Consider the following 14,103-nt stretch of genomic DNA (forward strand, 5'->3'; position numbering starts at 1 on the left):
TCCCCAACAATGGACTATTCAGGCCCTCATCTATGACAATAACGCAGTTTATCTACATATATACAGTATATTCACAAAGCGTCCAAATATTTGTGGACAGTTACTCTAAGTTACACCCATTGCTGACTTGTACAAATGCACACACACACACAGCTTGTCTTGTCCCTGTAGAGAAATATTGGCAAAAGAATAGGACTCTCTAGAGCAGATAAACATGAACCTACTGGCACCATGCCTCATTCCAAGAGGGCTAAAAAGCCACCCAGCAATGAAATAGTGTAATGATGTTTCTCCATTTAGTCAATACTTTTGGGATGAGTTGGGGAATTGGGGATGAGGTGGGGTGGTGACCTTCCAACATCTTGACATCACAGCAGCAACACTCTTGCTGCTGAATGCAATCATGTCCTCACAGCTACACTTCAAGGTATAGTAGAAGGCCCACACGAGGCCCACGATCAAAAATAGAGGTATAATATGATGAATGTCCAGTGAATGTCCTATGTGCAAGGTATGGATAAGTAAATGGACCTAGTTACTGACACAGATAGGCTGTTAGGAGAAGCTTCTCTGTGCTTCTCTGCTTCTCTGTGTTTTTTTTAAGAGAGAAAGCGCTTTCCTGGCAGCATTAGAGAGAAGAATCCATTGTTGGGAGTAGCTGAGGACCCAGGAAGCATGTTGTAGAGGCAGCTCTGCAGGTCAGGGAGCTCAGTCCTGCCTTTATGTTCATGTTCATGTAAATGTAGACATGGTCCAACATTTCTTTGCTAGTAAGCGTAAGTAAGAATCCTTTTATTTATTCCTGCATCCAACTGACTGTTCTCTTGCTGCCTAATTGCTGAGCTAACTTACCTGAGTCTGTACTGAAGATTTCTCTATTTAGAGCTGAGAACATCTCATTATCTGAACCACATTCTCACTGACCATTTCTCCAAACCTAATGCCTCATTTGTACCTACTGTTCCTCTTCCAGCCACCACGGAGGGGTTTGTCAAGTGTCACTGGGCTAACGTTCTTTTGACTTTACATTATCAAGGTCCAGTGAATGCTTGTGTTTTTCCTTGTCAAAGAAAAGCAAGATTAGAGGTTACGTCAGCGTCCTTGACTTTTGCTCATACTGATTCTTTCCATTTTCAGAACATTTACGTCCACCATGTAGTCCTACCTTGCTGGTGAACAATGCACTGTTGGTGCAAGGTTTGTGTTAGTCGTTCTTTAGACCTTCATCAGTGGTCAGGTTCTAGTCTGCCTGGATATTTGAGAGAGGCTGAATGACTGAGCAAACATCTTAAAGGCTTGGCTATTTATTTGTTGGTCAGGAAAGTCAGGCTTTCTCAGCCTCTGCTTTTGTGTTTGTACAACCAATGACAAACAGGATCAAGGGTGGCTAACAAATTGAGTATGAGGTGGAAATGCCATCATTCTTTTAGGAGACCCTACAGAGTGTTAGCGCTACTAATGTCCACTTGGTACGTCATGTGAAGGTGGAAAATTGAGGTCAGGAACAAAACATAGCAGAAGATGTTCTACTCTTCAGGACCTCTGCAAAACAAATGGACTGCATTGTGTAATGGTACAAAGATACGGAGAACCTGGAAATCCTACCCAGCTTATATGTCCATGTAGGGCCTGTAGGGGTAGCCCAACTGGGAACAAGAATGTTTTGTCCTCAGCTTCCACTTTGCCCCATATATGGATCACATTTGCGGCCTAGATGGGCACCAGGGTAAGTGAAGGGACCAAGAGAGGTCAAACATGGGTCCCTTCCAGGCCACATATGCAGTGTGCAACCCAAATGGGGCCCATGTGCAACCCCCCGGTCTAATCGTGGCCACCTCACACCATAATCTATAAACCTAATCTATAACTGAACTGAGACTCTAAATTTCACTGAACCACATTACTGCTTCATAATATGCATAACATTTGCACTAGGATTATTTGCACAGCTGCACAGATGTTAATTTTCTGTAAATGTTTATATCATTATATCTGTACATAATTGCTATTTTTTATTACTTTTATTACTTTTTTAACTTATTATCTTATTCTATTTATTGTTTAGTGTATTTGTCTCTCTTAGTGTAATACTTGTTAACAGTGTTTTTGTTACATGTCATACTTGTGTTGCTCTCGCCAGGTAAAATTCCTTGTATGTCTAACATACTTGGCAAAATAAAGACATTCTGATTCTGATTCTGGTTGACATCCATATGTAGGGCCAACATGGAACCTGTGTATATGGGCTATACTGGCCAAGTGGGCCTAGTAAAAACGTATACAATCCTACATAGATCCCATGCCCACCTGGAACATACCTAGTCTCCTTTCCACCCATGTGAGCCCCACATGAGCATGTTAAATGGGTAACCATTGCAAGACCTGCTCTATCTTCATATCTGAAAACAACCACAAGCATTGATGTCCATCTTTCTACTGTGAAGTGCTGATTAAGAAGCTGTTACTGGGAAAAGCAAACAATTATTGATTGTAACTCAAAGTAATCTATAGTGAGCTGGGGCAGGAAAAATGATTTCTTCTGTTAGCACTAAATATAAGATCAAGAGAACTGCTCATGGGCTTGCTAGAAAGGCTAATCAGAACACCAGTTCGAAGGCTGGTGCACTATTCCACTGTGCAGCAACACCTGTACAAAAATGACCTTCATGGAAGAGTTCACAAAATAGGAAAATTGCCTGACCACACTGTTTTGTTTTTGGGCTATTTTTATTTAGAGATTTGCATTTACATTCCTTTTTTCTCCATATTTTAATAAATGTATTTTGTACCCTGCAGAAAAATCCAGCTCAACTCCAGCTTTTGCTGGTAGCTGGTTTTAGGTGGTCTGAGCTGCTCTTTAATGGTCAAGGTGGTTGGAAAGCTGGTCATCTAGATGAAAGCATATCCTATGCCTAGCATAGTGTTGCATAGTGTTGCAGTGTTGCAGTTGCATTTGATTTTGGCCATCTAGCTTACTTCTGCTGGTCATGCTGGTTGACCAGCTTGGTCTTGCAGCTAGTTCTTGCTAATCATGCTGATCGACCAGCATGGTCAAGCTTGGTCATACTGGTGGTCTAGCTTGGTCAGGTTGACAATGCTTGTAGACCAGCTAAACCATCAATCTCAAACGAAAGTGTATCCTATGCTGGTAAAGAGCAAAAGTGTCAAAAGTATTCACATTCATTACTCAAGTAGAAGTGTAAATACTAGAGGTAAAAAGATGTCTATAGAAGTATCAACTTAAGCTTTTTACTCAAGTAAAAGTGTAAAAGTACTGCTTTCAAAACTACTTAAAGTATAAAAGTAAAAGTAATGTACAGAAACCAAGGGCCAAAAGAGTGCATTACCCCACCTCCCCAAAAACACATTTTTCTAAAAGCCATAATGAGGAGAATGTTCTATTAAAATGTTGATGTTGAAAAATGTTGGGCTGCTCTAGGCTGCCTGTTTCAGCTGCAGATCTGCCCATTGAAAATGAAGCATTTTAGTAATATCAGATCTATTAAAGGAGCATCTCTGTGCACTACTGAGCATTAACATGTGTTTAATGGAGGGAAAATATGAGTAGTTGCCTAGAAGTATTGTAATGGTGCAAAAAAAATGGTGTCAATCTTCAGAGGCATGCTATCAGTTATCATGTTAACCTTTATATTTATTATAAACCTCTATGTTTATTCTCATCCAATCACATTCACACTTTCTGGATGGCGCAATTTATCTGGATACTTTTTTTTGTTTTGTTTTTGTTTTTTTATTTTTTGAACGATGTGACGAGCCGGAATAAAAATGAACGTAAAGGAAATAGGAGAAATTAGTCTGTTTTTGAGTAGAAAGTAAAGATAATTGTGTGAAAATGTAAGGAGTAAGAAGTCAGCTGAAAAATAATTACTCCAGTAAAGTATAGATAACCAAGATTTCTACTTAAGTAAGGTAACAAAGTAGGTGTACTTCATTACTTGACACCTCTGGTAAAGAGCCAGCTTAATCTGCTTGACCAGACTGAGCTGACCAGGCTTTTTTTTCAGCAGGGGTATAAATTATGTGGCGGTTGTTTGATTAGCCAGCTTTTTTGCAAGAGCACAAAAGAATGACACTAAAACATACCTGTCATAATATATTATCTTTAATTAAAATATATCCTTCAAAAATAGCAGAGAGCAGAATTCACAATACTAATACAATCAACACAACTGACACTTTAGCTTTTATTCAAAACAATCTTCACTAATCTTCAGAAAAGCTTATAAGACACACCTTTTCTGGTCCCGTTCATTTACACGACGAGCTGGGGTTGAAGGAAAACCTTCAGGACCTAATATCCTGGTGAACACAGCTGCTACGGACCTACTGTTACCTTTGAGCTGTATGACTAAAATAGTACGTATGATTTCTGCAAGGCTGACTCCTCTATTCGGCAGAACGGCTAAGGACGACGCAACAATGACCATCTGCTCATTAACGACCTTCTGAGAATCATTCAAAAATGAACATGTACTGCATAAGCTTCCACAGCGAAATTGCAATCCATTGTAGGCTGCTGTGGAGGGTTTTGAGGGTTAGAGGCACAAGCGATAAAACTGGGACCACTGCAAATCTCTTCTGACAGAATCCGTTGTGCGTATAGTGTGTTTTGTGCGTGTGCTTCTCTGTAAGCCCGAGCGCACTGTGCCATGTGGGCATGTGTGTGTGTGTGTGTGTATTTGTATTTGTGTGTGCCAGAGGGGATTTTAGGGTTCACTCTGCCGGAAAGGCAGCACGCACTGGGCTTCGCTAAGCTGCAGTGATCCTGAAGCAGGCAGACAGAGAGAGAGAGCGAGAGAGAGAGAGAGAGAGAGAGAGAGAGAGAGAGAGAGAGGGAGAGAGAGAGTGAAAGAGATTACAGCCTAGCTGGATCGACAGTACCCATCACAGATGGCCAGACATTTAGCCTGTGCCAGCTCCACTGGTGCATGTAGGCAGGGCTACCTGCCTATTCCCCTCTGCACTGGAGATTTGTTTCTGCATGTGACCTATGGGAATTAGCATCAGGGTGGCTCGGGCAACATTGGCACCATATGCAAAATCACAGTAAATCTGCCTTTTAAGACTGCAGGAAACTACATATACACTACATGTCCAAAAAGTATCCAGACACTTCCTCTGAGTGGTCCAACAACACCACCACAACTTCTGTTACAAAGCAAAACGTGACCTGGGGCACCAAAGTAACCTTCATCTTTTTGCCCTACACACTAACTTATCTTTACCATCCAACCAAATTTGTACTAGATATTGTTTTTTGCTAGCCTTTCTTTTTCATCTGTTGCTACCACGATTTTCCTTTACAGAGCACATAATGCTGTCAATATGTGCACATAACTGCTTTGTGATCTCCCTAAAAACACTGCCAGAAGACTGGTGAAGTTCGGATTAACCTTACATAACTAATGCTCTTGTAGCTGAACGCAACCAAATCCTCACTGCCATCTTCCAGCATCTATAGTAAAGCCTTCCTATAGAGTAAAAAGTGGGTTACTGCAGGGAAATGAGGACCAACTCATCATTACTATCTGCTGAGTAAGTAATTGTCTGGATCCTTTAGGACATAATAGTGCATAAGAAAACCTTAAAGACCAAGCAAGGGCACCTCGGCAGCTGCCCAGCCCAGAGCCCATGCTGGGTGGGTCGCCATGAAGTCGGGCTTTGAAGTAAAACTATAAATGGACGGGAGCGCGTTGTCTGCTGAGGCACGCCTCCGGGGTTCACGATAATAAAGGGGGGGGTGGAGTTTGGACGGCAAAATAGGGAGGGGCAAAGCGAAGTATCCAGTGGCGCCTCAGTTGAAAGAGGCACGGACCTTGCGATCCTTCAGAGGCTGAGGGGGGCGGTAGTTATCCATCATGCAGCATTCTGGTTCCCCCTCGCCAGAGAAGAGCAGGCTCCGGAATTTCTCCATCTGTTTCCGAGAGAGAGAGAGAGAGAGAGACATCAACACCTGCCATTGCCCCTTAAGCATCTAAGATGGCAGTCTCCACAGGGTGCTTATGGCTTAACCTAAATTTGGATTAGAGCTGCACGCTGCTCTCTAACCTTTTAATAACACCACTTTCATTCATTCCCTGTGGACTGGATGGCACTATTTACAGGAAGCCATTATTGTGGGATATTCCTAACAAATGAAAAAAAAAAGGTATCCTCATTATATCTGTTGTAAACGTGCCTAGCTGCCTACATTTGCTGTGCCAGAGAGTCTCTAGAGAAGAGGGTTTCCAACAAGACAATGGTAAAACGAACTTAAAAACCCCAACAACTGCTTCGGAGCGTATTTTTGGCCCAGTACTGCTTAAAGTTGAATGATTTTTTGCTAGCTGGCTTTTTTGTTAAACCATATTAGCCCAAACAAAAGGAGCCACACTATATGTACATGTAATGTTTGTGGACACCCCTTTGAATGAATGCATTCATATACTTTAAGTTAAACCCGGTGCTGACACAGATGTGTAAATGCACTCACACAAAGCTCCCCCCCCCAGTCCCTAAAGAGAAGTAATGCCAACAGAATAGGACTCTCTGAAGGAGCAGCTAAACATGATCCTCTTGGCACCATGTCTAATACCAAGAGTGGACTAGAGGGGTATCTGGAATGATGGATGGTGCTCCCTCAAATACTTTTGGAATGAGCTGTTGAGTGTTGATGATGATCGTCCAACCTCCATCCAGACCTCACTACTGCTCTTGCAAATGCTAAATGCAATCAAATCCTCAAAACACTGCTCCATGGACAGTAAGGACAGTTACTCCAACAGAAGCAGGAAAACTCTTTTTTAATCCCTTTAAATTTACAAAATGTAAAATTTCTATAAATTTAAAGGGATTCAAAGTTTTTAGGAGTCCCAATACTTTTGCCCATACAGTTTAGAATCACTGTTTTAAAGGATATCACTGTGAACTAAGACGTTTGGCCACCAGTTTATGTGGTGCCTTCAGTATAAGCCTGAAAAAGGCAGCTTGCGTCATCATAACATTTCTCTGGGAAGTGTTAGTTTTCACATGGGTGCAAGATTTTTGATGTCCAGAAGGCCAGTAGATAACAAGAATGTGTGCAGCCTGAGTGAGTAGGATAAGTGCACCTATAGCTGTTCTACAGATTCATGTTTGCCAGTGAACAGGCTGGTTTGAAACGGGCTGGTGCATAATTATATGACGCAAATCTATCCTGCGACTAAACTTAACATTACTCTGCTAAGTGGCCTATATTTACCTAACCACATTACCTCCAACTGCTTCAAAACAGGGGAAGGTTCTGAAACAGAGGTACTATAATAGCACTGTAATAATACCTCAGAGGTCATTTTTCTGCCATGATTCCTTTTACGCAGAAACTATCTGTGCGTATTCATGCACTGGTGCCACTGTGTGGTGACTGGTCAGTGATATGCTGATTAGATGTCGAAATGGCTATTTACTCAACGAGCAGTGCACTAGCTCAATGGACAGACCTGGGTAGAGCTGACGCTGATTGACTGCTTGCAGACAATCCATGTGACGCTCTCCAGCAGAGGGGGGGTGGTCAAGGAGCCATCATACGTCCAGTAGTCCAGAGAGCTGGGCAGCAGCGTGGCAGGGTCAAAATCTGCAAATGAGGTCTGTGTGCCCTGCGGGAGGAGCCGAAAACGGATGTTCAGAGAACGAATCTAACTCCAGACCAAATAAACAAAGTTCTTACAGATTTTCAGAAGAACTTGCCTTTGTCTTAATGGCTTCCAGCGCATCAAGAACCTTCTGGAGCTGAGGGTTTTCATCCCCAATCTAATGAATATAAAAAAGAGAAGGTATGAGGATGATGTAACTGCACTCCCATGTTACCGCTTAAGGTCACAGAGGCCTTTTATCACAGTTGAAAGACATTCTGGATGAAAAGCTCACTGATTCCTAATAAACATTACATAAGAACAGCGAACAGTGTTCTTATCTTCGGGAAAGGTACAGAATGTTTTTTCAGACACACTGACCTCCAGAAAGACTCCAATGACGGCAAGACCATCAGGCTTGTCGACGGCTTCTCCAAAGCTGGGATATGTAGTATTCCAGTGCACTAGATGAAGCTGGAGAGAGGAAGACACATTTTATGCATGTGCCACATCATGCCACAGTTCTGATCCTTGTAGCCTCAAGAACATTGCTCATTAGTGAAATGCTAACTAGGGTTCTAGATGCTGGGACACAGCCGGCCATTCCTCCTGGTTGTCGCCATTTTAGCAGAGATCGCTGAAAAAAAAGCCTCAGGTCAAAGGCAAATCGTTGTTCGCTCGCCACTGGCTCAGTTGCAATGTGTCAACTGCTGAAAGACTTGACCCGAGAGCTTGCTGAGTGACTGCCAATAACCTCCAAGCTTCTGAGAAATATTTAGCAGGATCTGTCAGTGACTCGAAGTGTGAAAGGTGTTCTAACTGGAAGTTAGTGCTGCCACTAGCTCCAGCTAATGAGAGTGTAAGTGAGAAGAAAGCAGAGGGTGTTCATCAATTTTCTCATCCATATTCTTTTCTTTTCATGGCATCGCATCAGTTCTCGTGTGTGTTTTTTGTGACAAAACATGTTTAGGAGGTTCCTCCTTGTGAAAGATCAGTCATGCAGTGTACAAACCACAACCACTGAAAGTGGTTTGGTGGAAGGTATCATCAGTCAGATTGCGTTTGGCGATGCAAAACTGCAGCCCAATCCTCAATGAAATCCACCTGGGGCAAAAATCTATCAAATGGAAAGCAAAGCAAAAAGCTCTTTGCACCACCGTGACGTAAGTAAAGCGTGAAGTATGGAGTAGTGACGTGCCGGTATTCGAATTGTCTGCCATGACAAAATGCCAGACAACAATATTGATAAAATGTAAAAATTGGGACTACATCTGCTTTATAGATAGAGCTGTGCGTCTCTAGAATTGAGGATCTGTACCTCAGCAGGGTAGGTTTTGCCATCAACGGTGTGCTCCGAACCTTTGTCATCCTTGGACCCCCAGTGGAAGTGGAACTGCTTTAGTCTGTAGGTGCCGGAAATTGGTCCTCCTGTCAGGCCTAAGGATAAAAAGGGGGGGGGGGGGGGGGGGTTAGCTATGTAGAGAAAAGCCTTACAGCTTGAAACCACACTACTTTGGCATCCGAACCGAAGAAGTCAGAAATTCCAAGAAGTCTGGTCTACCAAAGCTATACCTGGCAATGAGACAAATGGTTACAATTGCTCATGTTCTAGAGAATGGAGAAATGCTGAAGCCACAACCACTAACCCCCCCTCCCCCCCCACCCATGCTAACACATACACACACACATATACAGCATATCTGCAGTATACTAAAAAATCTTGTTTGCAATATAACTCTTGGTATTCTGACTAAACATTACATAAGAACTTTAATTGGGACTTTAGAGACTTTAGAGCCTAATCCCTAATCGTGCTATTCCCATCCCAACTTGATTAAAATTAGGCTTGTGACAAAACAGGTCAACTCCAGCACTGGGCAGATTAGATAAGCCAGCACAGAATGTGTGTGTGTGTGTGTGTGTGTGTGTGTGTGTGTGTGTGCGGGCCTTCTGTACATTCGTAAGCGGATGACAATGTGTTACATTGCAAAATAAAATGTGTTGCTTTATCTCATTGCCTTTTGTACCGTGTTTGCATCCTCTGACAGCTTGGGCCTGCAAAATTCCTTCCACTGCAGCATTTCGGAGGCTGCCCCATTTGCATGCATTGCGAGTCGCGAGTTTAATGTTTAACCAAGATATGTGCAGAAGATCTTTTCACATGGCTTTACTGGTCCAACTACACACGTAGGAAAAGGTGGCTTTGCGTAAGCCCAGTGTAAGGCCCACTGACAATGACTCATATCTGCAGGTTCCTGTTTGTTTGAGACAGTTTTACCATAGAATAAATCTGTGAACTTCAGGTCATACGGGAAATTCTGGTTGATTCCAGGCTTGGCTCATGCTGACTCATACATTCTGTATAAATTAGCAGTAGGAAATACTGTAAATACTGTAAAGACATATGCCATGCATTCCATATTTCACCATGTAACAAACTGGATCATTTTACCTGAATAGTACACACACACACACACACACACATTAATTATACATAAACATTCTAGAACAATTTTAAAACACCCCGCAGCCAACACAAGAGCAAAGGCACAACCACAAGCCCTTGTGCATCATTATACTATCTCCAGGTACACAGAATTTGCCCAGTGTTGCATTTACATCCTGTGCTGAATGTGCCGTCTTAAATTAGCATCCACTAGCATGTTAAATAAACACCCGCATGCTTGAGGTAGCATTTGCAGTGTTGAATTAACACACAGCCTTGAATTAACATTAACAGCTTTGGATGAACACCTACAGTCTTGGATTAGCGTCTTCAGAATGGGATGAACACCTACATTCATCATGTTGAATTGGCACTTTCAACATGACCTATTAATATATTAGCATCTACAACAGTCAATGAACATATACAGTTATAAATTAGCATCTACACTTTTGCCCTATGCCTACAGTGCTGAAATAGCATCTGGCTTGCCGATAAAAAGCAGTCTTAAATAACGTCTAACGTGTTAAACGAACACAAATGAAAAATATGAATTCATATTTTGCCAAAGACCAGTACCATTCATAACTCACCACATCACACACGACTTGTACTTTTCTATATATTCTATAATCTTTAGTTTGTTTTAATGTGGGTAGCTACAGTACTTTTTTTTTGCCTGTATCCTTTTAATTGAGAAGAGGTTTTGATATAAAACCCCTACCATTACATAAATACAGGTTCTCTAGTATTTAAACCCCTGCAGAACTGGATAAAATAGCATTAACATTTTCTAGATACACCAATGCATATATTATATTCTCCTGCTCTCTCATACAAAACAGTGCCTGATGGACAAACATATAACTATGCATTTATGCTAATGTAGTTTATATAAAGTATATTCAATAATCCTGCATATGCAAAATGAAAATACATTTTGGTTCATTATTAAAAGTAATAAACATCCTAATGGAATTTGTCCTCACATATGCAGCCTAAATGACACATTGTGTTGATTTCTAAGTTCAAATATGTGATCAAATTCTGTACAGGAAATTACATTTGAAATATTCTGCATTTGTTACAGTACGTAAGTACAGTAAGTCCTATTTATTTACTGGATTCAACATACTAGATCAATATAAAACGTGACATTTTTATTGTAAGCAGTATGTTCAATTAAACAAAAAGTAAAAACACATGTAATTTCAGAAAATGTGCCCAAAACTGTAGCCAGAACATTAAGGTAGTGCTTTATAAATGGGGTCAGGTTTGACCGAGTAATAGGCTGCAAATTAGATAATGACACAAAATTTGATTATTTTTATTGTCCTATTCAGTGGTCACTATATTTTCAAAACATTCAATAAATAAATACATAAATAAATATTTGACTGCCTTAATATTCAGCCATTGCTACTTTTTTCAAAACATTAAATAATAAAATACTGAAGAAATAAATAGTAAATGTATTATTACGCCTATTTATATTTTGTCCATCTATTATAGCTACAACAAATAATTAATAATAAATTAATAAATCTTTTTTAGGGTCAAATTTGAGTAGATGAGACAATCAATGGCCACATCTGTTCATTCACCACTGCAGCCTAATAACCGGGAGAAATAACGGAGCACGCGCGCACACTCACTCGAGCTGTCCGTGTCGTCGGCGAAGGTCACTTGCACGGAGTGGCCGTTGTTGAGGATGTCCAGTGAGGTGGAGGGGTCGTAGTGGGGCGCGAGGGGCGCCAGCGCGGGGTCGTGCTCCACTTCCCCGCTCGCGATGTCTATGGGGGACTGGCGCGGTCCGTCGGCCACCGGGAAGCTCTCGACCCACTTGTCGGGTCCTGCGAGGAGAAGAGGAGAAGCGCGGTGAGAGGGGGGCACGTTTTCTGCACGAAGTTCGGCATCGTGCTCGAGCTTTCCGTTCCACCTTAAACAGCGCAGCGGTTTCAATCTGGCTGCTGCGCTTCGGTACATGTACTACTGCGCCATTTAAGGTGGACTGGACAAGTCAAAGAAGAAACCGACAAATGTGAAGCCTGTCCAACTTCAGCCTCGTACCGACCCCTGGCATGGTGCAAAGCGCACGAACCCGCGTGCGTTAAGTCATTCTGAGGTCCGAGAAGAGGAACGTTAGGCATGGTTTCATTCATTCATTCATTCATTTATTCACGCCTGGATATAGGAACTAGACTGGCTCACCGTTGTCCGCTGCGTATCCCCATCCGTGAGACATTATGACAGTGTGATCGAGCCGACCGCAGCTGCAGTGCGCTGGAGAGACGAGTGTGTGTGTGAAGCAGCCCCGCACCACACGCGCACACACATACGCGGCAGGGTTTATATAGGACCGCTGTAGGGTTTGGCCATATGATCACACACGCATGTGAGAGAGAGCAAGCGCAATCGATCCATGCCTCATACACACACGCGCACGCACACACACACACACACGCACACACACAAACGCGCGCGCGCGCACTTGCTCTGGAAGGATGTAAGAAACCTACGATTGCAGAGTTGCATGTAGATGTTGGCCCAGAAACGCAATAGGCATGGATGATGACGTCACTTCTGGACTGATAATGAAGTGGTTTTTGGAAAGGATCATTTCAAAGGCGCGCGTAAAAAAAAAAAACTGGAAGGAGAAAATGACGCGCTGCTGCCATCTGGCGGTGGGAGCTGTACTGCACTTTAACTCCAACTGAGTTAAAAGCTAAATCCCTACTCAAAGAAAAAGATTGCTAGGCTAGCTCAACTTGGTTAAAGCTGGTTGACCAGGGTAAATTTCGTAGAGGGTGGGTAGAGAAAGTGTGCCTCCAGCATTGTTGGCTAGCTAGCTTGTTTGAGCTAGTCGACTAGCTGGTCCACTAGCATAACAAACACAACCAAGCAGGTTTGAAGACCAGCTTGGTAAATATCACACCACTAATAGTAACACTGTTCAATTAAATATTATTATTGAATTAAATGTACATCCTGAGCATGTGGACATTACCCCATTCATTCTCCGAAGAGGCGTAGTCATACCACTACATTAAAAACTAACCCCACCATGTGCAAGCAGTAAATTAGCCTGGCTAGCTCTCACTGGGTTATTATATGTAATCAAGCAAGATATCACTCCATCAAGATGGCCATGTCATATCCAAATGTGCACACCCTTGGCTAAATGACACGCTAAATGTCATTTGTTATTAAAATTCAGGAGTACTAAACACAGCTTCTGTAGGTACGACCAAATCTGAAGCATTACATAGAAAGGTAATAACACCCTTCGCAAGGACTCCGATTATTTTTTTGACAAGGTATCAGACTTAGCAAACCAGCCTGAGGCATGTCACCAATTGGAGCCATGGGCTCCTCAAACCGTCTACATTTTTTTAAACAAAAGCTTCAAGGTGGGGAAGCCTATAAATGTCTTCTGCTTGCAGTATTTACAGTGTAGTGCTGTTCCAAAAAACTGGTGAAAACCAAGAAAAGAGATCTGCTTATATGCTGGTATATAACTGCCTATGCATGAAACCTTAACTTTGACTTTTGACATTGGAGTTATGCTACAGAACATCTAGAGTAATATTTTATTTTACATTTCTATGAAAATATAAGTTACTAGAAAGCAAGTCCATCTTGGACCAGTTTAACAAAAAAATGCCTAGGCCTCACTTTTACAGTAAAATGTGATCTCATGTCTCAGGTTAAACTGTACATATATATCAAAAAGAAAAGCAAAGCAAACCAGCAGGAGATACATGCAGGAAGGGGTAGTCCACCATTTTACTGTGCAGCATTGCTTGCACTAACATGATCTTCATAAAAGAATCATTAGTAGGAAACCTTACCTGCAATCTTATCTCAAAATGAAAAAAATCTAAAGTCTGGAACACCACATCTAGATAAGTGGATCTATTATGCTTTGAGGTTGTGTGGCATCCAGTGGCACAGGACATCTTGAATGGATAATTGGATTTCTCTACAATTCTGGAAGAAAATGTAACCCAGTCAGTCAGGGAACTAAAGCTGGCGAAAATATCCAGC

General features: G+C 42.0%; 1 protein-coding gene across 1 annotated transcript; it reads right to left on the bottom strand.

Moving 5' to 3' along the window:
• Window positions 1-4,107: 4,107 nt before the first annotated feature.
• Window positions 4,108-12,603, bottom strand: LOC140555704 (carbonic anhydrase 2-like). The gene is made up of 7 exons (XM_072679006.1): window positions 12,268-12,603; window positions 11,712-11,909; window positions 8,929-9,047; window positions 7,992-8,084; window positions 7,726-7,788; window positions 7,479-7,634; window positions 4,108-5,935 (listed from the first exon to the last, which is right to left on the bottom strand). The coding sequence occupies exons 1-7, from the start codon at window positions 12,299-12,301 to the stop codon at window positions 5,816-5,818; spliced, it is 783 nt and encodes a 260-aa protein (XP_072535107.1). The 5' UTR covers window positions 12,302-12,603; the 3' UTR covers window positions 4,108-5,815.
• Window positions 12,604-14,103: the final 1,500 nt, after the last annotated feature.

This window comes from Salminus brasiliensis, chromosome 5, assembly GCF_030463535.1.
Source record: "Salminus brasiliensis chromosome 5, fSalBra1.hap2, whole genome shotgun sequence".
Classification (NCBI taxonomy): Eukaryota; Metazoa; Chordata; class Actinopteri; order Characiformes; family Bryconidae; genus Salminus; species Salminus brasiliensis.